General features: G+C 37.2%; 2 protein-coding genes across 2 annotated transcripts; one reads left to right on the forward strand and one right to left on the reverse strand.

Moving 5' to 3' along the window:
• The first annotated feature begins 393 nt into the window (after positions 1-393).
• On the forward strand, positions 394-15,791 carry CCPG1 (cell cycle progression 1). The gene is given in 9 exon segments (XM_031555264.1): positions 394-490; positions 3,404-3,518; positions 4,335-4,414; positions 4,580-4,787; positions 8,671-8,925; positions 10,581-10,681; positions 11,680-12,511; positions 12,514-13,081; positions 14,983-15,791. Coding segments are annotated over 9 exon segments (2,400 nt in total). The 5' UTR covers positions 394-430; the 3' UTR covers positions 15,164-15,791.
• On the reverse strand, positions 15,725-23,304 carry PIGB (phosphatidylinositol glycan anchor biosynthesis class B; the record flags this gene model as incomplete). The annotated part of the gene is made up of 11 exons (XM_010717369.2): positions 15,725-16,216; positions 16,753-16,933; positions 17,687-17,897; positions 18,867-18,931; positions 20,082-20,293; positions 20,678-20,729; positions 21,160-21,300; positions 21,885-22,015; positions 22,184-22,288; positions 22,907-23,024; positions 23,114-23,304. Coding segments are annotated over 11 exons (1,539 nt in total), but the record flags the coding sequence as incomplete, so codon positions are not given.
• Between the last annotated feature and the right edge of the window lie 5 nt (positions 23,305-23,309).

Here is a 23,309-nt window from a genome sequence, read left to right on the forward strand (position 1 = left end):
TCTGCCTGTAACACATAGAGATGACTTCACCTTCTGAAGCGTGCCTTTAAGCAAGGATGCTTCAAACAAACACATTTTAAGTGTAACTATTGATGTATTGGCTGGTGCTGTGTGTGTGTGGCTGTTTGCTAGCCTAGAAGACTTTTGGCTGGCTGAGATGAGTATGTGTTAGGAAAAGCCATGTTTCAAGCATAGAAAAATAATAGAGAGTATGTATAAAATAATATATATATTTTTTATCTAAATCTTTCTTCTTTTTCCCTTCAGTTCAAGAATAACAATATAAGGCTTAACGTGTAGTATACTGTGATGACATGAGGTGGATTTTTTTTTTTCCCTTCTATTTATTTATTTATTTGACAAGAGAGCAGTGAAATTATTTATCTTGCATATTAAAATAATCTACTTTTACTTGCAGTGTGCTTTGAAAATGTCTGAAAATTACAGTGACAGCGATTCCTCCTGTGGCTGGACTGTCATCAATCATGAGGTACCTGATCTCTAATTAGCAAAGTTCCATCAGTTTGAGACTAATTATATGAAGCAAGATATTGTTTATGTTTGGTAGTTTTTGTTTTGTGTGGGCCTTGTACATCAGCAGAGGATGTGGAAGAGAGTTTTAGAGATAGGAAAGTGCCTTCCATAATGCCATGCACAAAAGCAATCTAACTGCTGCATAGGGAAGGTGGGACTGTGGATTATGTAGCAGCAGATGAGAAGAGCTAACAGCATGTGTGTGCAAGGCAGGAGTGGTTCTTGGTGTAAAATACTCATTGTCTTTTAAAACTTGTTCAGTTTATGTGTGGAGCTCTATGAAATGTATGACAAGGTGAGTTTCTGCCCACCTCTTGGTCTCTGCTGTAGCTTCATTTATCAGGCACACTCTCGCTTGGTGTGAAATGCTGGATTTGCCTCGTGCTGTGATCAGGTGTTGGGGCACAGCTGCTTGTGACGCCACTGTTATGCCTGGGCAGCGCTGGATTAACGTGAATGTTTGTGTTTCGTACCTTGTGATGTTTGGCTAACTGTATAAAGGGCAATGACTTTCTTAAAAAATGAGTTCACAGCAGAATAAATCTTTAGACAAAAAAAAAAGTGAAGGAATTAAAAGTCTGTTGAGATGGGACTCGTTGCTAAGTCAGTGCAGTCAGTGGAGTTTAGAGATCAGTAATTCTGATCCTAAAGTAGACATTTGTATTTGGTCAAGTGATTTGCTGTATTGACTCCACTGACTGTGTGGACTGCAAAGATGTCTTCACCAGCTGGCTCAGGTGCCTTTGAGTTTGGTAGGAGGAACATTTTATCCTGTTTTCCTGGAGCAGTGAGCAAGGCAGGGCAAGGTCATTTAGAAATTCTTAGCTGTTCTAGACATGTCTGCATCTCCAGTATACTTCCCTCCTTTAGTCCTGAAGATTTTACCTTCTCCGATCTTGGTTGATAAATGTGTTTAAGATTTTTACAATTTTTATTACTTAACCTTGTCCTGAAAACCGAGCAAGTTATTCAGCCAGAATCCCCAGTGTAAATGAGTTTCCTAGAGCAATGCAGATTGGCTGGCTCTGTCTTCTCACTGTCTACATGAAAGCAATTTCAAGAAAGAGATGTACTCAAGATGGTACGTTTCTAGGAGGATAACAGGAAGTAAAAGAAAAGATCACGAATATTGACTGACTGTTTCCTTGTATTTGAAGATTATAATGAAAATCAAGGTAATTTGAAAGGCAAATCATTATAACCTCGTGTCTTTGCTCAAGTTTTGTTGGCTTAGTTCTGTTTCAAGAGTAATAGTAGTAAACAGGTATAGTTTATGGCTTTTGGATGTTGGGACATGGTTTTGCTTTTGTTGTCTGCAGCAATACTCTCAACTACTTGAGAGATGGCTTTAACTTTTTTGTCTTGTTTTGGGGGGGTGGATGTCAGGTTGGGAATCCTGTCACCAAAGGAGTGACTGGCAACTCACTTGCTTCAGTCTGCAAGACCAAGTGGAACGCAGAAGCGCGTAGATTGTGGGGTTTCACAGAGCTATAATGAAAATGAATGGGTTTAGAAGCTGGGCCACAACAGCTGGGTTACTCAGCTGTGAGCTGTGTGCTTTGTTTTCATACTTGGGATGGTTACTGTGCTGAAAATGAATTACATGGTCTAAGTAAATTAGTGCAGTACAAGATTATAGGAAGGCGGGGTTTGTGTAGGCAAAGCAGAATAGGTTTTTAGTTATCCATTTAAAAAAAAGCAACCACAGACAACTGAAACCCGAAACAAAGAATTTTGTATTTTCTTTCCCAAGATTTCATTCAGATTTTAGTAAATTACTTCTAATTGAGTGGCGTGTTTCTGCAGAACTATTGAGACTTAAATTACAATGCTTCTGTAGGTAAGGGATACAGTCTAGGCTGTTTGGCAAACTAGTCAAGCAGTTAACTTGTGAAGCTTCTTAAAGAGGAAGATAACATTATAGTATGATTGTAGAGTGCATGTAGAATACTTCTGGAGTGTCAGATCTGCCCAAGTACAGTCTCTTCATAAAAACAAAAGCATACAAGTTTGCTTAAGCTCTGAAATGAAGCACGTAGGGAAACTGATCTGGAAGTATTGCTACTACTGTAATTTCACACCTGCTGTTGCAAAAATAACTAGCTCTGTTTACAAAAACAGCTCAAGTTATTTATGGATCAGGGTGACTTAGTGTTTTTTAGTTGGGTTTTGCGTGCTCATAGTTTTCTTATAACTTTGTATCCCACCTGCTCCTTTCAACAAAATTTGTGAAGTTTGAGGATTCTGAATTGTCAAACAAATTGCTGGACTACAGAGCCCTGCAGACTCTGAGCATTGCTTATCTTCAGTTCCTGCTTTGCTTGGAGGTTGATGGTGACTGGCAACTGACAAATAACTCAGGCTCCTTTCTGGATTTAAGTCAGCAATCCAATTTACATATGCTTGTTTTCGTGGTGTCAGGGATGTATTAGTACAGCAGCCATTCAGGTTTGCTAAAAATAGTTGAGATGGAGTGGGGTTGTATGTATTTTTTTCCCTGTAGTGCTTGTCATAGTTCATGTTGGTACTCTGGAGGTCACATTCTTGGGCTGTTTGTTTACATACAACACATGGATGTATGCCAGAATTAGATTCCATGTTCAAAGCTTCATTGGCAACCTCCTCTGTTTTTCTGAATTCAGATTTATGAATCTAATAAAACTAGTTAAAAGTAATTATCAATTTAAAATACTTAGCGTAATTGATGTCTAGGTTACTCTTTTTTTTCTTCAGAATTGTTGTCTTTGACCCTTTTAGAATTACAGTCATTCTGAGTATTACACTAGCATTTGTTTCCTTTCCTTTCCTAATAGTCTGCAGTTACTGGGGCTTCTGTCAGTTATGTTCATTTAAAACTCTTTAACTCCAGGGTTCTGACATAGAGACAGTGACTTCAGAAAATGGAAGCTCAAATGACAACCATGAGTTTGTTTCTGAAGAATATGTTTCTCTGCAAGAAGAAGAGCAGCCAATCGAATTGCAAGGTAAGATACTGAAAGCAGAAATCATAAAAAATGCAAGTATGTGTTGTAGTGTTGGCATGAAGTTATTTTCAATAGACTTTATATACTCTATAGACTGAAAAATATTCCGTAATCAACTTTATGAATTCTTTTTCTTCAAATAAGTGTAATCAGTAGGGTCTTTTGTTTTGTTAATATTTAAGATGTTATGGAGTGGTATGCACTTGTTGAATTGTAAGTTTATAGTAGTACTGTTGATTTAAAAACAACAACAACAAAAAAAGTGTTGGTATATGGGAGCTGCTTCAAAAGTAGTGCCTCCTATTTTATTACATTGACCCACATTGTCAGAGGTGGATGTTTGTATGGCAGTGAAGGTTGAACCTTCCTGACAATATTCTGTTAAAAAAAATGGTGCCCATGGGCATTCTTTGATACTTTCTGAATGTTTATGGAGACCCAAGAGTGGATGTGAGCACAGTGATGTGATGGGTGGTACATTTCAGCAGTGGTGACAGAGACAGTGGGGCACCTCCAGTGGTGCTGATTTTTATCAGCATGTAATGCAGACTCTTGTTCATCACCAGTGAAAATGCACAGCTGATGGTGATGACCTTGTTGAAAAACAGAGTTTTGTAGCTGACAATTTGCTCTATCAAATAGTGTTATTGTGCTCTTTGTATCTCTTATAGTTTATTAATTGATTTCATAATCAATTAATATTGCTAGGAGATCACACACAGACTTAACATAATCTAATAGTACATGGGAATGAGGAGAATTTGTAGAGCTCCTGTTTTTATTCCCATGTTTTGTTCTCCTTTTTTCTTTCTGTAGCACAGAGTAGCACTGATGGAGAGATACCAGTGGTAGATAATACTCTCTCTGCTCTTGAGGAAACTCAAACAGTTCCAGAGGTAATGTGTTATTTTATTCAGAAGTTTCTGTGAGCCCTACCTCATATAAATGAAAGTATACTGTTTTCTTTTTTTTTTTTAAATGCATTAGGAACTCTTGCTATTTTTTCAAATTAATCTATGTTCTACATATTTTAATAATTTTTACCTTGTCTCCTTCCTTAGGAAAGGAAAGAAAAAGTCCACGATGATAGTTCCTGTATTGGCACAATTAGTGATGATTCTGACATTGTTACACTTGAAGCTCCAAAAGGGGAAGAAACTCCAAGTCAGGAGGAAGCTCCAGCTGATGGTGAAGAAGCTCCCAGTTCAGAGGATTTTAACATGGGTTCCTCCTCTAGCAGTCAGTATGCGTTTTCCCAACCAGAAACTGGTAAGAGCAGTAAGTCACTGAGCAGTTCTACAAAAATCTTTGCTTAGGAAACGTTCTTTATATGGAGAAGGGAAATACAAGTTTTGATGAATGCATATCTAAATATTTGCAATCTCTGAGACTGCTCTAGTTGTCCTAAGATTTTTGTCCAAATATATCTGCAGGCTGTTGTTCTGAAAGCATTCTATTCAGTGAGGTATTGGCTATATTAAATAGGAAGTAAATTTCTAATACACTGTTGTTTTGCTCTTGGAATAATTGTAGGTTTTCTTTTAGCCATTGTTGTTTTTTTGTTTGTTTCTTTTTGTTTTTGAGGTGTTGGCAATAGATTGTTAGCTACGGAATAGAATGACTTTTGGGGTCACAGCAAGGACTCAAAGTAGCTGAACTACGAACATCTTTTGCTTACCTTCTCACATAAAAAATGTGTATATATATATATATATTAGAATACTCCTAGTATTTAACAACACTGTGATGCATGGTGTGCAGGAGAAAGGACATGAATGTTTGGCTAATTTAAGAATAAAATCAAACCTTAAACAGAAAGCTTACTGTTACGTTACTATTCTCTTTTCCTTCTCCTTTATAATTCTGTTGGGCTGCTAACTTGTATTTTTTGCATTGTATTTATTCTTTGTAACTGCTTTGTGTTACTGATTTTTTTTATTTTAATTTTTTAAAAATTTTAAGTTTATTTAAAGAGAGTGATTGTACTTAAAATACCATTTTATCTCAAGCAGGATTAAATATGTTCAGAAGTTCATATATTTTGTAGTGGCCATTGATATTAGAAATTGACAGCTTATCCTCTAATTGCGGCAAGTGATGATGAGTAACAAAACTCACCTTTAAGTCTTTTAGATGATGTAGCTTTTAAAGTTTTAACGTTTAGCTTGGTTTTATTTTCTCCTTTAGGATTGGGTTCTAAAAATGTTTTTTTTTCTTCCCTGATATTGTACACAAAAGTCAGTTGGCTGGAGGAGCTGAGGAAGATTCCTGATTATGTAAGGGGATGGGGCAATGAGGTGAAAGAGCATGTGTCTCGCAGTCTTCCTTTCCAAGGTGGTGTGATTAAATTTGATCAGCTTGTGTAAAGCTGATTGCTTATGGCTTGCATGGAGTGTTCTTAAAATTATCACTACCAATCTGACTTGATCTTATAGTAGTGATATTCCAAACAGATGCTGATAGCCACTCTTCGCTGAAGTTTGGCTAAGCTATCATTCTGTTTTCTTTCATTTTCTTTGGAAAAAATGATAAATTTACATGTAAACTTGGAATGGAAATCAGTGAACTTTGTAATACGTTTTGAGGAATGGCACTTGTTGGATTCAAAATCTGTGTGACTGACAAGAAAAATTTCTTCCTTCTGAAGTTGATTTCAACATGGTCTTTGGTACTCTGTGTTTAACTGACCAAACATTACAGATGTCAGGAGTCCTTTAGCATTTGTTTTAAATACAACCACTAAACATTTGCCATTTGAATTTCCTACTTTCCACCAATAGAAGCACTTGCTGTCCACTTCTTGCTGTTTTCTATTTTTTTGGAAGAGAAGGAGCTTCAGATTTTCTGAATGTAGATATTAAAACATCCTTATTAAGATTAGCTGCTATGCTTGTACTTACAAACCATTCCTGTGGACATATAGACTGTCCTAACTATGCAAACAGCTTCACAAATGAAGCAAGTTAATCAGCAAAAGCACTCATATGCTGAATATGTTACTTCTAGGAAAGGTCACATCTGTGCAGAAATGTCAAGGAAAATCACATTGGCTCACACTATTACATTGTTTGATTTCTCATGACCCTCTAAAATATTAGCAGTACCAAGAATTGTGAACTGCTACTGTGGTCGTGGTTTGTTTTCTCTGTACTTTTCTATCCTGTTAATTTTAGAGAACAGCTTTATACAGAATTGTTAGAGCAGCTGTAAGGCAGTATTACTGACAACTTGCCAGTTGACAGCTAAACACCTCCCACCCCCCAATAAGCAACAGTAACACCTGTCTTACTGAGCATGTCTGAATAATCCCTTAGGATGTCTGACCTCTGCATTCTTGTAAAACAAACTAAACCAACCCCAATCCCCACAGCAACCACCAGCCTCTCTCCTGACCAGTTTCTGAGTGCTTGTCTTTGCTGTCCAGGATTGGGGAAGTATGCATCTGCTTGAAAAGTTATTCTAAAACACTGTTTTTTCTGACAAGTTCTATACATTAAGAACCTGCATGTCGAATAGCAAAGTCTTTATTGCAACTTCTACTTGGTTTGACTAATCAACTAAAATGTGTTTTCTAGTTAGAGGAGGAATTATCTTTCGTTATCTAACATGTTGCTTGTCTGTGGAGTCAGAAATCAGACATATTCCACGTACTAATTGGTGATCTTTTGTGAAATAGATGCAGTCGCTTCTGTGAGGTTGGATTTTTTTTTCTTTAGTGACAAATCTTTATTGGTAATGCTTTTTATAGATTACTGCTGGCATTGCTTGGTGTTCTTGTCAGTTCAGTGATGTATGCATGGCTTTGCTCAACAGAATGGTTTTCAGTAGTGAAATGTTCAAGGACAGTAACTCTGCATTTATATATCTAAATTTGATGATCTGTATTAAGGGAATGAACAGCTGTATTTCTAGAAGGGATCTTAGCATTGTGTAACTGCAGGCATCAAATTGAGAAATGTCCCAGCAGGAGCACTTTGTCATGTGCTGGAGGCCTCACTGATCGTGCTGAATCTATTCCAGGCATATGAGCTAGGTATATGAGCACAGAACCACTTGTTCATCCTGCCACTGCGTCCCCTTTATAGTTGCCTTATCCTTGAAGCATATGCTTTCGGTTGAGAGAGAGAGGAAATAATCATTGTTTATATGCTGGCCCGTATCAGTTTATTTACAGCACGTGCAGTTAATGGCTTGTAGCTATTCATGGTACAAACATTACAGCTCTATTGTTGCTTTTCCAGTTAGAGTATATGGCTTTTGGACCGTGCACATACAAATGGTATCATAAATATCACTATACAAAGGAACCCTCTGGAAGATAACTTTCAAGGTTATAATTGGTTCTTATTTCAATCCTTGGCCTGTCCATTATTCTGAAGCATTGGTCAGCCAAAGTGTTTTGGATCCATGATGCTAAGCAGGGACAAACACAGAGGTACCTGTGTGGTTCTTTTCCTGCATGGGATTGGTTAAAATGGTGGGTTGATTTTTTTTGTTTTTCTGAAAGGTGGGTAAAGAGTTAGCAGGTAGCATACGGTAGATATTAAAAGTAATCAAAAAGAGAGATTGAAATAAATTTGCAATGTGAAGCTGTATTTAGGTATCGTAATACCTGCACTAATTGAACATCAGCGGAATTTTGTCTGCAGCTGTAGGTAGATCACAGGGAGAATATAATAAAACAATGCCTATGTACTTCACCTGGCTTTATTTTAGCAGCTGTAGCTCTTTTGCTGTTAAATAGTTGAGTGTCAGTATCTGCAAGAGGAGGAAATCTGAGTTCTTAACGTTTCTATTTCACCAGGACTTGCAGAGGGAGTGCATGCAGATATTTTAAGAGCATCATCTAAATGATAGACTTTTTAGTGGGTGAATTAGAAGGTATAAGGAAGTGTCAGGCAGTTTTTGCTGATACTGTCTGGAGTCACTATCTTGTCATTTTAAAAAATGAATTTTTAACCTTGAATATCAAGAATTCCTTACATAGTATGCAGCATAAATTATCACATTGAAAATTTTTACTTTGTTTTATTAATGTTCTCTGAGATAGATGCCCAATACTTTTTGCATACATACGATGGATTTTTGTACTTAAATTATTTTCAAAGCAACAATTGATGCATTTTAAAGACTGTTCTGTGTTGGTTTTCAGTTTTTCCATCTCAGGCTAGCAATGATGAATCAAGTAGCGACGAAACCAGCCATCAGTCCAGTCCTACAGTACGAAGACGCCGGGCTAAGAGGAGGCTGATCTCTTCCTCTGAGCCTGAAAGCGGGTCACCTGTTGATCCAGAGCCTGAACCTCCCCAAGAGCAGCAACACAAGCGGCAGTTCAGTAGTGGCCTTAATAGATGCATCATTCTGGCTTTGGTGATTGCAATCAGCATGGGCTTTGGACACTTCTATGGTGAGTGTTTGGGAAACAAAGTACACAGAACCAACAGCTTACTTACGAAACAAATACCATTTTGTTTTGACTCTGCTAAAAATCTAAACCTAAAATTAAGAAGTAGCAACTAATATATGGATAATAAAGAGAGGCCCTTCAGCAATGTAATTGTGTTAAATGTGACTACATTTAAAGTTTAAAATAAGTAGTTTGCTCTTCCAGATAGATTATTCTTGTTTTTCTCATAACACAGCTTGAGAGCTTTGTTTTTCATGTCTTTTCTTTCAAAATGCATCTGTGGTAATGTCTGTCGTTCCCACCGGTGTTTGGAGGATTACTTAAGGCTTTTGTCTTATTTGTACTCATCTGGTAAATTTAAAAGCAAGGCATGTTTTTACAGGAGCACACAGTATCCATATTTTTCTCTCCGATGGAGAAAAGCAAGCGATAGGTGTCCTTGCAGTTACCTGGTTCAGAGAGTCCAGGATAGTATTTTTTCTGTGTTTAGCACATCGCCTGAAGTTGAACGTTATGTGGAATGATGCAGTGTTTAACAAATTAGCAGAACTCTTACTGATCCAAATTCTGATCATGTAAGACATACGTGGAGCAATTAAAAAGAAGACACAAAAGAAGAACATTTATTTCTTAGTAGTCATTTTTCATGAGTAGGCTTTTATGAAAAGTGCAGTATTAAGAAGAATCTTGATTCAGTTTGACACAGAGAATAACTTTAATTGGGTTTGATTTTGGCTAATTGTTAGTCTAAATTTTGACATTTACTTTGAAAGACATACTAATTTTCACTTGACACTAGGTTTTTTTTTTTTTGTTCTTAGGTAAACCTGAAGGTAAGAGGCACAAGTGATATGTTGTGGGTCCTGTGCTTGTGTTCATATTTACTTATTAAATGGCGTGCATGTATGCTTACATACTCATACATACATATGTGTATGTGTACTGTTATAAAAAATAATGATCAGATCTTAGGAATTACTGGTGTATGCAGTATTGTAGAGTCGACTAATCCAGTCATGTAAAATACTTCATGTTTAATAGTTGCAGCAAGTAGTAGCTGGTAGACTGGTATATATTAGCAAGCTAGAAGCAGAAAAAAAAAAGAGTGGCTAAACAATCTCTGATGTTGCTTCACTGTGATAACTTGAGGTTTCACTTCTCTTCGTCATTTTACTGTATTTAAATTGGAATCAATGATAAATATAATCCTTTTAAAGAATTTGAAATTGTATGAATGGGAAGTATATTTAGTAAAAATACTCAGGATTACATCCATACTAAATAATTCAGTTTGACTTATTCACTCACTGAACCTTTACTTCTAAATGATTTTTGTTGCTTTTTTTCCCATGTAATTTTCTCAGAATTCTTTCCTCTGTTCTCATCAATTAGACAGTCTATTTGGAAAAAATATTTGGGGTCTATTTGGAAAAATGTTTATCATTATAAGAAACAGAGTCTATGTGCAAAAATCTGATTTTAGCTATAAGAGTACCTTTTCAATTTTAGACAAGGTTTTTAATTCTTACTGGTAAGTACTGTGCAGAAATCAAGAATGCTTCTGAATTTGCAGAGAAAATGAAGATGATGTTTAGGTTCATACGTTCCTCTAACTGCTGTGAGAGAGGCTATTAAAAACCCAAATATCTCTGTAGGTACAATACAGATCCAGAAACGTCAGCAGCTGGTAACAAAGACACGTGAATTGAAAGATGACCTTTACCAGTGCCAACAAGAACAAGGAGATAAAGTGGGGGTAGGTGTGAGTTTGGCTGGCAGTTATAAGATTGTTATTCTGTTAATGTGCATGTGTACTCTACACAAAGTGAAATTAATTTATCACAGAAGTGCATTACGTATGTGTTGTTACTGTTAAGTGTTAAAGCACATCGGTTTTTATTTATTCAGTCTTAATAGTAGCCTGGGAGTTATTTGGCCATATGCATGGTCCCTTTTGTCCCCTTCCCTCTGACACAATGCTAGGTTGTGATTAATAAAGACAGCTGAAGTAGAACTGTGCTGGTAAAAACCTATAGTAGCTTGATCTTGCAGATTTGACGGTGTTGCTTTTTAAATTCTCAGTGGTTATTCTTTTCAAATGTTTACCTTAGGTTTTTACCTTCAGATAATTCAGGGAGAATACTGGGAAGTGCTTTGTTTGGGAGTGCTTTTTAAAAATGAATAATTTATTTTGACGTTGCTGATAGTGGTATTTACATATAGTACAAGGCGTTTAGTCCTTGAGTTGGCCATGGATAGCAAGAGACTGAGAGTTATTCTCTTGTGTTAGTCTTTCAGCAACAAAGTTGATTTGAGTTTAAGAATTTGTGCCCCCGTTGCTTAATACACTTACTAATGATTACAGATAGTAATGGATTTGTTTTTGTGACCTGTGAACCCAGATTGCTGAACGTAAACATCATGCATATGTTTTAATTTCTTTTTAAGATGAATCAATTCAAGTTTCTAGTTTACTTCCCTTCAGCTATTTGAATCAGTGAAAGCAAGGGGTGATGACCTCTGGTTGGAAGTTGGAAGTGGGAGCTTCTCCCATGGTATCTGTTGCCAAGAGAATGTTTGTGTTTCTATCCTTGAGATAAATAAACTAGCTCTATTTTTTGCATCGTGCTGCAACATGTCATTTCATCCAAAATGACAAGCAAACTGTTGAATCTACCTTGGTCTTTTATTTTGCTAGCTAAAATTATAACAATTCTGATCATTATTTTTGTCTTGTTTTCTTGTTTGCACTAGTCACTCAAGGGAGATCTTGCCACGTGTTTGACCTCTACTGAGGTGGAGAAGAAATCCTTTGAATCACAGAAAAAAAGTCTTGCTGCAGAAAATCAGCACTTAAGAGAATCTCTAGAGAAGGAAGAAAAATCTTTGGTCTCGCTTCAGGAAGAACTAAGGAAGTTAAGACAACAAATAAGAAACTTAGAAGACAAAGGTACTAGTACTGAGTCTATTGTCATGGAAAATCAGAAACTAAGGGAACATTTGGAAGAGGAAAAGCAAAGAAACCATAATTTTCGTAGGCAAAAGGAAACGCTTTTTGCAGAAGCACAGATGTTAAGGAGAGAGCTGGACAAAGAACGTCATATTACAGAATCTCTGAAAAAAGAACTGGAACAGCTAAGTTCTCGTCAAACACCTGACAGTGTTAATGATGATGACACGCTAAGAGAAAATCAAGAAATCGAAACTCTGCGAGGAAGACTGGTAGAACTAGAAAAAAAGCTAAACTTTGAGCAACAGCGCTCTGACTTGTGGGAGAAGTTGTACGTTGAAGTAAAAGATCAAACCGAAAAACAAGAAATGAATGAAAAGGGACAGAAGAGAGGTGCTAAAGGGCAAAGTAAATCTAAAAAGAAATCAAAAGAATCATTTTTTGGCTCAGTTAAAGAAACTTTTGATGTTATGAAAAATTCCGCAAAAGAGTTCGTTAGACACCATAAAGAAAAGATCAAGCAGGCTAAAGAAGCAGTGAAAGAAAAGCTGAAAAAGTTCTCTGATTCTGTAAAGTCCACATTCAGACACTTCAAAGATACCACAAAAATCTTGGATGAAAAGGAGAAGAAGCCAAATGAAAAAAATACGAGGCAAACAAGAGAGCTCGAACTTTTTACCGAGAACATAACTCTTATGAGAATCTGAAGCAGACACATTACAGAAGACCTAACATGCCAAAAGATTTCAGAGATGGAAGAAAACATCAGTTTACAACATTTGAAAAAGATACAGATTCGCAGAAATGTCTCAATGATCCTTTGTGTAGTAGAAAACATCAGTTTGACCTAAAGGGCTGTTCTGGTATTTTTGAATGTGCTAATCAAGAATTTGTTAGTCTCTTTAACAGAGTTTCAGATCCTATTGGAGTGGATGAATTTAATCGGCTAATGAGAAAGTATTTGCAACAAGTTGTACAGAACTTTCATCATTGGAGAGAACTAGAGAACTTCATCAATAAGTTTTTTCATAATGGGTTTTTTATACATGACCAGATGCTGTTCACTGATTTTGTTAATGATGTCAAGGATTACCTGGAAGATATGAAGGAATACCAAAATAAGAATGAGAAGGTTTTTGATGATTTGGACAAGTACATCTACAGATACTACTTTCAGTATGATAATTCACCCCAATATGGACCCAGGTTTGTTTCCATATTTCCTGAACCGTTAACAAAATGAAGTAGTTTTTTAAAGACAACTAGTGTCCTTGTTCTACCAGATGGTACTCTACACACAGATGTCTGTATTTCTAGCCATAGATATGTATTTAAGAGACTCAGTAGAAATGGATTGTGCTCCTAGTACCTCCCAAACTAACACTCTTCTCTGCGGGAAAAAATAAATGTTTAAGATACTACAGGTCATGGTTCTACCACATGTAGTACAATCTAGTTTTTCCACTGAGCCTTTTAGAAAGCTGCAAGTAGGGTTACTTTAGACTGAACAGCTATGATCATTCCTTCAGATGGGCAGTTTCACAAAAAACATTAACTGCGGCTTTCCTGTTGTCTTTGCCTAACAGAGAAGGATTTAGCATATATTTGAGCAGCCTTAAAGCTCTGTTCTGGCAGGTATCTTCCCTACTGCCTTTTCAGGTGTGTAACTACCCATGTAGGTTAGTGCAGTATTGAATTAGTCTTTATCGCAGAGTGGGACTGCTTAAATGGCAGACTCATCATCTGAACTGAGCTGTACTAAAATGTTTTGGACTTGCTGACTTGCTGTCCGTGGCCAGTGTTGTTTCCTACAGTGCTTTTCTGTTTCTGATGATATTATCAGGGCTTCTGCAGAGCAGTTGTGTGCTTGCTGGCCCAAAGAAGCTAGAGGTAATGTGCTGTTTCTACTGCATAGCCTTTGCTGAAGAAAGTTAAGCAAGCAGTCCTAGTGTATTGTGTGAAATTTGCTCTTTCTGGAATACTTAAATGTATATATTTTCTGTGGCTTTTAATGTCATTGCTGTTACTGAATTCATTATGTAATCTTTTGTGCTAATACTCACTCTGAACAAATAGGAAAAAATGCTTGTATATGATTTTCTTGTGCATTATAGATTAGTTGTTGTCCTTATACACATAATGGACTTTGTGCTGGTATTCAACACAAGGCATATTGAGTATTTTGAAGTGTGTGTCTTGTCAGGATTATCTTTTGGATTTGTATTGTTTACTGTATCGTGTTTATTGTAGCAGGAGGTCTGAAAACTAGTTTGGAGTTAGTAGATGCTACATGAGGATAGTATCCTCTCTTATTGAAGGCTGAACAATGAGGATGATAAATCTAGCATTTACCAAGTTGTCTTGTCTAATGCGTAGTTCTGGCAAATACTTGACTTGTTTTCATTTATAGTTCAAGTACTTCTTACTAATTTATTATTAAAACTAATTTTAATTACTTAATTTTTGAGGACTCCAGTTTGCAGAACAGAATTTGAAATCAATTTACAGAATTCTCTATGCCCAAGGATGAAAATAGCTTTAACTCAGCCAAGCCTAGACTAGTGACAGAATAACAGCACGTAGTGTAATGGCACACTGTGCATCACAGACTGCAATAAGTGAGCAGTGGCGTTTTGTCAGTACCACCCTTCTCTGTATAAATGTTTTCATTGCATGCAGGGTAACCTCTAAAGTGCCTATGTCTAGGCACAAATCTATAAAGTTTTCATTGTTTTTATAGAGCAGAATATAACAGAAAACTGAAAAACAGATGGAGACCTCCATTCGAGCATCACAGTAGGGGTACTCAAACAGATTGTTCATGTAGCTTTATTCTGCAAAGAACTTTGGGAAACCAGCTGCAGAGTATTTTTATTAATGGAAAGATTTTCTTTAAAATACACCATCTTACTGATGGTTTTCAAAACAATTACATCAAAAACACTGCCTATTTGCTAGCAAGAGAAAGGACTACTTGATACTAATTTTTTTTTCCAGCCAACCTCAGCACGTTAAGAGCTGTTCTTGACAATATAATTGTATTTCAGAATGCTTTTAGAGAAGTGCTTTCCTAAGAGTAGTAACAAGTTTCTGTTTACTCCTTGCAGTCGACCTAAAAGGCCTTCTTTTACACAAACTGAAAATCCCAGACATGAAAAACAAGCTCAGAAGTACCACCACCGTAATAAAAGAGAAGGTAAATGGCATAAACATGGTCGCACTAATGGAAGACACATGGCAAATCTTGAAATAGAACTGGGGCAATTACCCTTTGATCCAAAATACTAAGTAATTTATGGTTTAAAAAAAAGGAAAGACTTAATAATTCACATGTTCTCTGGAAACTAATTGTTTTTCAACAAAGCAGTGAGATACAAGTTTCTCTAGATAATTTGATTTTTACAAATTCTTGTTAAAAGGCAGGAGTCAATCTCTCTAATTTGCGTATTTGGTATTGTTGCTTTAACTGTTCTTTGGAAGCAATGATACTTTGGCTACCAGTGGTATTGTTACAGAAACTAGGCATGCAATGACTTGCGTATGAAAAATATGCTTAATTGCATTCCATTAGTATAGTTCAAGCTTGAGTCATGCATAATGTACCAATAATTAACTTCAGTGTTTGATATACTAACTTCATCTCATCCTTTAAAAAAAAAAAGTCTACATTATGGTAATGTATTTGTTAGTGTTTTGTAATCTTACACTTGCTTCTTGTTTTGGGGTGGGGGGCTATGAGCCTGCTGAATTGTCAAGAATTTGCTGTGCTGCATTCTAATCAGCTTGCTGATTTAAGCACTTGAACTATTTTGCATATCTGCATATTGTGGAAGAAAAATAAAGAGACAGTGTGGGTAAAAGTCTTTATTTATAAAAAGAAATAAACGTAGCATAGCTGTACAGTTCTATAAATTGGTCCAGTCGTCTAATTTCTTACTGTGAAAGTAAGCACATGGTAGCTTTGGCCTTGATATTCTTTAATGTTGTATGGTAGATCAGCACCCCTCACCTCACCCCCAGTCATACTGCATTGAAGTTACCTTCGGGAAGAGGTTTATGTGTTTTGAGACAGTTGATATTTATGTAATGAGACTTTCCCATTTGACTTACCCAGTTCAGTCTCACTACTCTCTCCTTTCTGCAGTAAAATATCTTCTGTACTGCTATACAAAACTGAGCTCATTAGTTTGTAAGTCTAGAAACTGATCTTCACATACGATTCATTTCAGGTTTTTTCTTGTAGATGTAGATATGGCTTCCAACTCGTCCTTGAGGTACATGAGTATGAAAGACAGTGGCTGTTTTCTTATAGCCCTTTAAAGCTAGAAATGATGATATTTCCTGTAAATGAACATATATTAGTTTCCACAGACAAAAGTATTTGGAGAGCATCAGAATAGTGCTCCAGAGTCTTCTGGAACCCGTTAATTCAGCTATTCTTGGGAAATTCTGTCCTTTATTTAGAAAAGGCTGCTAGAGAGAGCTATCCTGTTTGATTCTGTATGCGTGTATCTTCACCAGACATTGCCATTAGAGTATATGGACTTCATAAAAAAAATTGAGGGGAAGAAGTACCCTGACATAAAGGCATGTTTGCTTTTTTTCACTGTTATGTAAGAGCACACAATTCTGGGAACAGACAATACATTTGTTTTCACATGGCTTGAGGAAAAGGCTGTAAAACTTTGAGATGCAAAAAGCACACAGCAAATGTGAATGTTAAGTATGCAATGGTATCTATACTATTTTATGGACTAGAGGGGTTCAATTTTAAGTGTTTTTAAAAAGTTCAGGAAGAGTTTTTAAATCTTTTACAGCTCAATTTCTCCTGCAACTTGACCTCAAAACTAGTTTGTTTCATCTTACATTTACCATACCTGTTCTAGTACACTGAAGAAAATCAAATGACTGGGCAATAGCGTATCATTGTAAAACTCCTTATTAAGCCAGCCAAGTGGATTAGAGTAAAATAGATCTGCTTCATCAACATAGCTTTCATTTCCAGTTAGGTCTGGGGGACACTGAAGGAATCTCATTTTTAGAGGACAGTGAACATGGCTAGGACGAAAAACAAAACATACTTCAGGATAAACTGGTAAAGATTTGAAATGTTTCATCACCTAGATACCTCAGTGAAAAAGAGAGAAAAAAAGATTATATTTGTTTACTCCAACATCATGTTTTCTTCATTTACGTGTTTTATAAAAAGCAGAAATAGAGAATGTGGATTCAGCTTTAAGCTACTGTGAATGCTTTTAGCAGTTCACAGAAAGCAGATTTATCTTAATACAAATATAATCTGCGTAACATCGTTTTCGTAAATAAAAAGTACTTCCTTCCCTCCCCCCCAGTCAGCTGTGTGGTTTTTATCTGTTTGCTTAATGGGGTATATTGCAAACTTTCTGGAATAGTGAATTCAGTCATTGTATGTTATTAATTACCTTTCCTTACCTTCCAGCAGCAGAAGTAAAGGTAAAATTAAAATAATACATTCTGACTATAGCAGTGCATTTCAGTTTTCCTCTACAAGTTACTATAATTGAGATGTATGAATTACTGTCAGAAGCCCTAGGACTACTGTATAGCTTCATACAAAACTGTCTTACAAAAACTGAGTAAAACTTGGCTCCCGAGTCTCATTCTGTGTTCTAGGCATTTAGCTTATTTTCCCTATTCATTCTGTGTTAGCTTTATGAAAAACAAACTTCCTCTATACATTTGTTCACCTCAATCAGATTTTTTTTTTTTTTTTTACAATTTCTGCTTAAGTGTCAAGATTTTAATATAACGCACTGATAGCTATTTTATTACCTGTAAAATGGAGTAGAGTGGCATGGCATCATGATGAAGACAAAAGCTTGTGACTGGTAAGAGCTGTTACAAAGTTGCTGTATGTGATTCATAACATCAAGAGAGCCTCTCTGGTGAATCAAGCCTGTATACAGGGCTGGGATTAAATTTGATAAAAGCAAGAAGCTTGCTGCAGACTTCTTCCATGCTTTTAGGTGTTTCAGAGAATATCCTAGAGAAACATTTAATTAAGTTTAGATACGCAAATACTTAAAAGTTTCACATAGTACCTTTGGAAACTATTAGTCATTTGCAAACAGTACCTTGCTTTGAAGTATTTTAATGTACTTCAGTTTTTACTGTTTGAATGGAAATCGAAAGATCAGACTTCGCCCTTACTGTTGGATGTAACAGTGTAAATGTTGAGTCTATACCTGTTCTTTGGAGTCCAGAAGAAAAAATTCAAACTCAATGTTTTATCTCTCTGGAGCTTAGTTTTAATTTCTTGTGAGGAAATGAGTCCATTCAGTAGCTTGGATGAATGGTGTGTGGTGACTTACAGATGTGTATGTGTTGGGGTAGAGCCAGAATAAACAATAATGAGTGCTGTGGTATGGCTGTGGTATTCTTTATCTCCAGCATGCTGAAAGCTACAGTGTTCCCTTCAAATGGTTGATATGATCTTTACTGTTACTTGTTCTTGAGCTAACATCCTGGTAAATGCTTATTCCTTTATCTCCCATCCCTGCCCTCTCACTCCTGTAAGAATCTAGCAATAGGAGGAAAAGATATTTCTCACGATAGGAGATATGTGATAGAAATCAACAGAATTATGCAAATATGATTCACTTTTGTTCATATGAGCAAAATATAGGTTATTACAGTATTAACTGATTCTTCTGTTTTGAACTTATCTGTCAATTTAAAGCTATCCAGTTCCAGTTCTACAAACTTTACTCTTTTCTTTGTAACTTCCCAGCAGATAAGATTTTGCTACAGTACTACAGTTTGTAGGAAATATTTTTTCCATGCTAAAGATTCTTATGTATTTCAGTCTCTTGCTGTCATTCATCCTTTTTTTCTATCTGTAAGGAAAAGTTAGGCTCATTTTAAGAATCCTACATTCACTATTAACAGTCTGTCTTTTGGTAAAAGTTATTTGCAGGGGAAGGTTGTGAGACGTTTAAAACTAAATGCTTACCACAAAAAAACATGCAAAATGGCAGTACTGGATAGATGAACCTGAATTCTTTATGGCTCAGTGTGCTGTAATAAAACAGATACAGTACGATAGAAAGTTGAATGCATCAATTCTGTTGACAAAATAATGTTTAGAGCATGGAAGATGAGAAGAAGAGCACTTAAACATATAAGTTTAAAGCATAAAAAGCATTTAGCATGTTACCAATTTAGAGTAAAAAATGCAAACCATCACTTTTTAAGAACATAATGAGAACAATGAAATTACTTGATCACTATAAACCAAGCACTAATAAAAGTGTCTGGCTACTGTGCTGCAGCAGTTAAGCTGTCTAAGAATATTAGATGTGATAGGGAGTACATTACTTGTTAGTTTTCTGTATTAAAAACAAAGCAAAAAAAGAATGGATGGTGAGCTAAGATTTACACTTGCATTTGTATCTAACAAAATAACATTCACTTCTGCTAATACAACTTTACACCATTTCCCACCTCAGCATTTGATTTTGTGGTGTTTTTTTGGGGGGGGAGGGGGGTGGATGGGGGTTGAATGGGTGGGTAGTTGGGTAAGACTTGAAATTAGTGCAAAACTTTGTGAGGGAGAACCAAACAGGTTCTTGGAGGCCTAGAGGAGCCGAGAAGGGAATAGGCTACATTCAGTTTGGAGTTGGACTGAGGAAAGAGATTACATTTATGACCTTGCTCCTGCTTTGCTGTATTCTGTTACTACTACAGTGTGATGATAGTTTATTATTAGGTATGCACTAGTTTGCATATATTTTCCTGCCTCTTTTGCTTAATCTACAGCCATCAAATGACTTGTAAACAAAGCAAGTTTTATAAGTTGAAGAACCTCTCTTCTTATTAGGGATGTATTAGAGAAACAAATGATGCAGCACTTTCATTAGCGCATGCCTAGTGAGCTCAGTTTTCTGACTAGTTCTGTTGTTGCTTAAACACCCTCGAAGTTAATTATTTTAGTATTTTAGAATCAAATTGCTTTTAAATATACACGTATGCTAATGATGCAAGTTGTAATATTACATACAATTCTAGAAAACATTGCATAATTGAGTCTATTTCTGTGTGTATTAGAATAATTGTAGGTTTTCTGTCATTTAGCTTGAATACCATCCTTTTTCATTCTAGAGAGGACAAGTTTTGATGAAAAGAACACAAGTGGTGGAAAGCAGTAATTATATTCAGAAGAAATTACCTGTATACTAGCACTGTCCAAATCACTGCCCCTAGAAAGATGCGATACCGTTTTGGTGCCATCACACAGCCATGAATAAAGAAAGGCAGGTGGGTACCCAAGATAACTGGCAGTCCTTGAGTGAAGTACCAGTGCCAGGGATGAGAACCATAAAACGTTCCCAAATTCTGTAGCACGTTGAATTTCAAGAAGTTCAGCTGAACCAGTACCCACTGGGATGGTTTGGGGGAAGCAAAAAAAGGGGTTAATTAAAAAAAACAAACAAAAGCCAACCTCTAAACTAGCATAACTGATAAGTTTCCTTTGTGCCTATGTCTTTTCTACTAAGACTTATCACGAGATTCCCATTTTTAGCAGTTGTTATAACTAGCTTGCAAGTTCTGTAGCATACTGATAACTGTTGATTTACTGAGAGCTGACGTGAAGTAAGTCTGTCATTTAAAATAACTAAGAAGTCAATGTTCAGGGATTTGTGACTTCAGGTTTACAGAAGATAAACTAGACACTCACAGACAATGAACTGCAGAAGTCCAATACATTTTAGAAATGACTGAAAAAAAATAAAAAGTTTTAGTACTGAGTTTAAAGCAGCTTACCTCGCCAAAAAACACACGGTCAATTATTAAAGAGGTTCCCAGTGTGACCAATCTGCAAAAGAAGAAAAATTGATTGCATTGCTGTTGCCTGCATTGCTTATGCATCAGGTTGTACTCTTCTCCAAATTGTTGTCAAAATTCCCTGAGTAGTTACTCCTAAACTCTTTTAGGATTATCTCTACTTCTGGCCATTTTAGAGTGGCCAGTTGTCATTGCCCAATATCCTTGGCACAATCCCAGGTTAACCTGAAATGCTGCCGGCATCTCATCCTGATTACATCTCTGTGTAGCTTTTTGCAGCATATAAACTCACTTCAAAGAAGCATGTCCTTTCTTTAAACTTTTGCAAAAGGACTTTTGTTTGCATTGGTCTTCAATGCAGTCAGCTTTTTTGAGCCTTCTGTCTCTGCTACAGTATATAGTGGTAAGATCAATCTTAAGATGCAGCTGTGGACAGAGTGTAAATTCAAGAAGGAACGTACGCAATTGGAATGCAGTTGTACAGGATGAGGTCTGCTTTTTTCTGTTCTTGTAAAAAATGACTGAAGACCAAAGGTATCCATGGGATAGCAGCAGTGGGACGAATGACAATTGCAAGTGCTATCAAACTTAAATATTTCCATCTAAAACAAAGGAACAGAAAAAACGAACAAAGCTTACCAGAAGGTGTGATCAATTATTTTGCAGACGGTGGAATTTAGCAACAGAAATATTGTTCTGTCTGACCAAGAGTTCTGCATGCTGCTGGTAACTCTCATTCTCTGAACGCAGATACCTTGTTTGGCTTGGAAGGCTGCCAGATACACAACTGCCATATTAGCACTGGAGTTGCTAACTAGGAGCACATACTTGTTTTAAAATAGATAGCTGGTTAACAATGGTGTGACCGCATTATTTTACCACTGCACTTAAACAAGTGTATCTTTTCTTAAGTTAAATTCTTCTAAAGCTTATAGCTTTATGTGTTGTGATACTGTGTGTAAGAGAACTGGAGAACAGCATGTTGTAAAGCAGCAATATCAGAACTTCAAAACAAATTTTAGAGAAAACACCATAATTACTGTTTCTTCCAAGATCTAGAGCACTCGACACAGAAATAAGGTGGCTTTGTTTGCTTTAAATTTTAAGATAAAAGCAGCATTTGAACTGGTTTCTGTTCTACTCCCAAGCCAAAGATTTTCAGTACTGTTTAGAGAAATTTTCTTACCTGCTCCCCATCCTGGAACCTTTTATTGGATAGTAGTAAAGAGCAAAAATGGTGAGAAGAGTTTCCATGGTGTTTGTTAGAGTTCTGGTACAGGTATACCATGTAAACCAGGAACACAGCTGGCAGAAGTACTGAAAACAGTTAGGACAAGAGAGTACACAGGGGCAAATGTTAAACAAGTTCTGTAGCTTTAAAAAGGGTGATAATTCTGAGGCATGATTGAGTATCATTTGGCCATGCGTATGCTGCAGCCACGTTGATTAATGTGCATAATTTTTTTTTAAACAGCTGAGACTTACCACATACTTTGCTGTTTCTGCATTTTCAAGGTGTTTCACTAGTAAATAAAGCTTCACATCAGCAAAAGCTGCCAGAACTGCTTGTACCAGTCTAGGGACCCATATCTACAAGAGTAAAGACAGAACTTTGTATTTGCAGTGAGTTCAAAGAGAGAATTACTGCACTACTGAATGGCTGCTCAGACTAAAGTGTGAGATAGAGAATATAATCTATAACATCTTATGATTTAAAAGAAAAAAAGCAACAACAACAGTATGATCCTTTGGTAAGATGAGTATTTCTGCCAGAACCAAGAAAGTAGATCATGTTCCACTGAAAAACATTCATTTCTTCAATGTACAATTTAGAAAATTGGTGATGAATGACAAATGACAGCAGTCAAAAGGAGCTGTTGTCAGTGAGTCCACTGCCATAGGTACGATTAAACACTTTGGCAAACTGAGCAAGAGCACAGTTATGATCTCATGGCAAAGTGTCAGTGTGGAACTCGAGTAGAGTGGGGGCTGCAGCCGCAGAGGGGCTGCAGTCGCTGGCAGCAGGGCTGGGCCTGGAGAGTTAGCCACGAGTTCTGCACTCACGTAAAATGCTAAATTTGGAGAGAATTCATGTTTGAAGTCTGTGCTCGTGCACCATTACTTGTCAGAATAGGGCTTTGTACCCTACCCGAGCAGTAACAAAAACACACCGCAACCAGCAGATGCACTGCGACTCGTTATACGTACCAGCAGCCGGACGTCATCCTCGCCCAGCAGCTGCAGAGCCCTGTAGATGCAGGCAAAGAGCAGCGGGTACGGGTATCCCCGCAGGCCGTGCGCCCACTCCCACGTCAGGTGCCCATAATTGCTGCAGTTAAGGCCGTTTCAGTAAGGAGGAGCCGGGCCGCTCCCGCGGCGGCGCGGGGCTCGCGGAGGACGGGCAGTAAAGGATATCCGAAGACCAGGCGGTGCGCCACCTCCAGCGACTGCCAGTACTCGTCCGGGACGAAGCTGGTGCGCACCAGCGCGCAGTTCAGCGCCCGCGCGGCCACTGCCAGGGCCGTCAGAGCCGCGGTCCCGCCGGCGGCGCCTGCGGAAGCGGAGCGCGCGGGTAAGAGGCCCTTCCTTCCCGTCCCGTCCCGTCCCCTCC

The sequence above is a fragment of the Meleagris gallopavo genome, chromosome 12 (genome assembly GCF_000146605.3).
Source record: "Meleagris gallopavo isolate NT-WF06-2002-E0010 breed Aviagen turkey brand Nicholas breeding stock chromosome 12, Turkey_5.1, whole genome shotgun sequence".
Classification (NCBI taxonomy): Eukaryota; Metazoa; Chordata; class Aves; order Galliformes; family Phasianidae; genus Meleagris; species Meleagris gallopavo.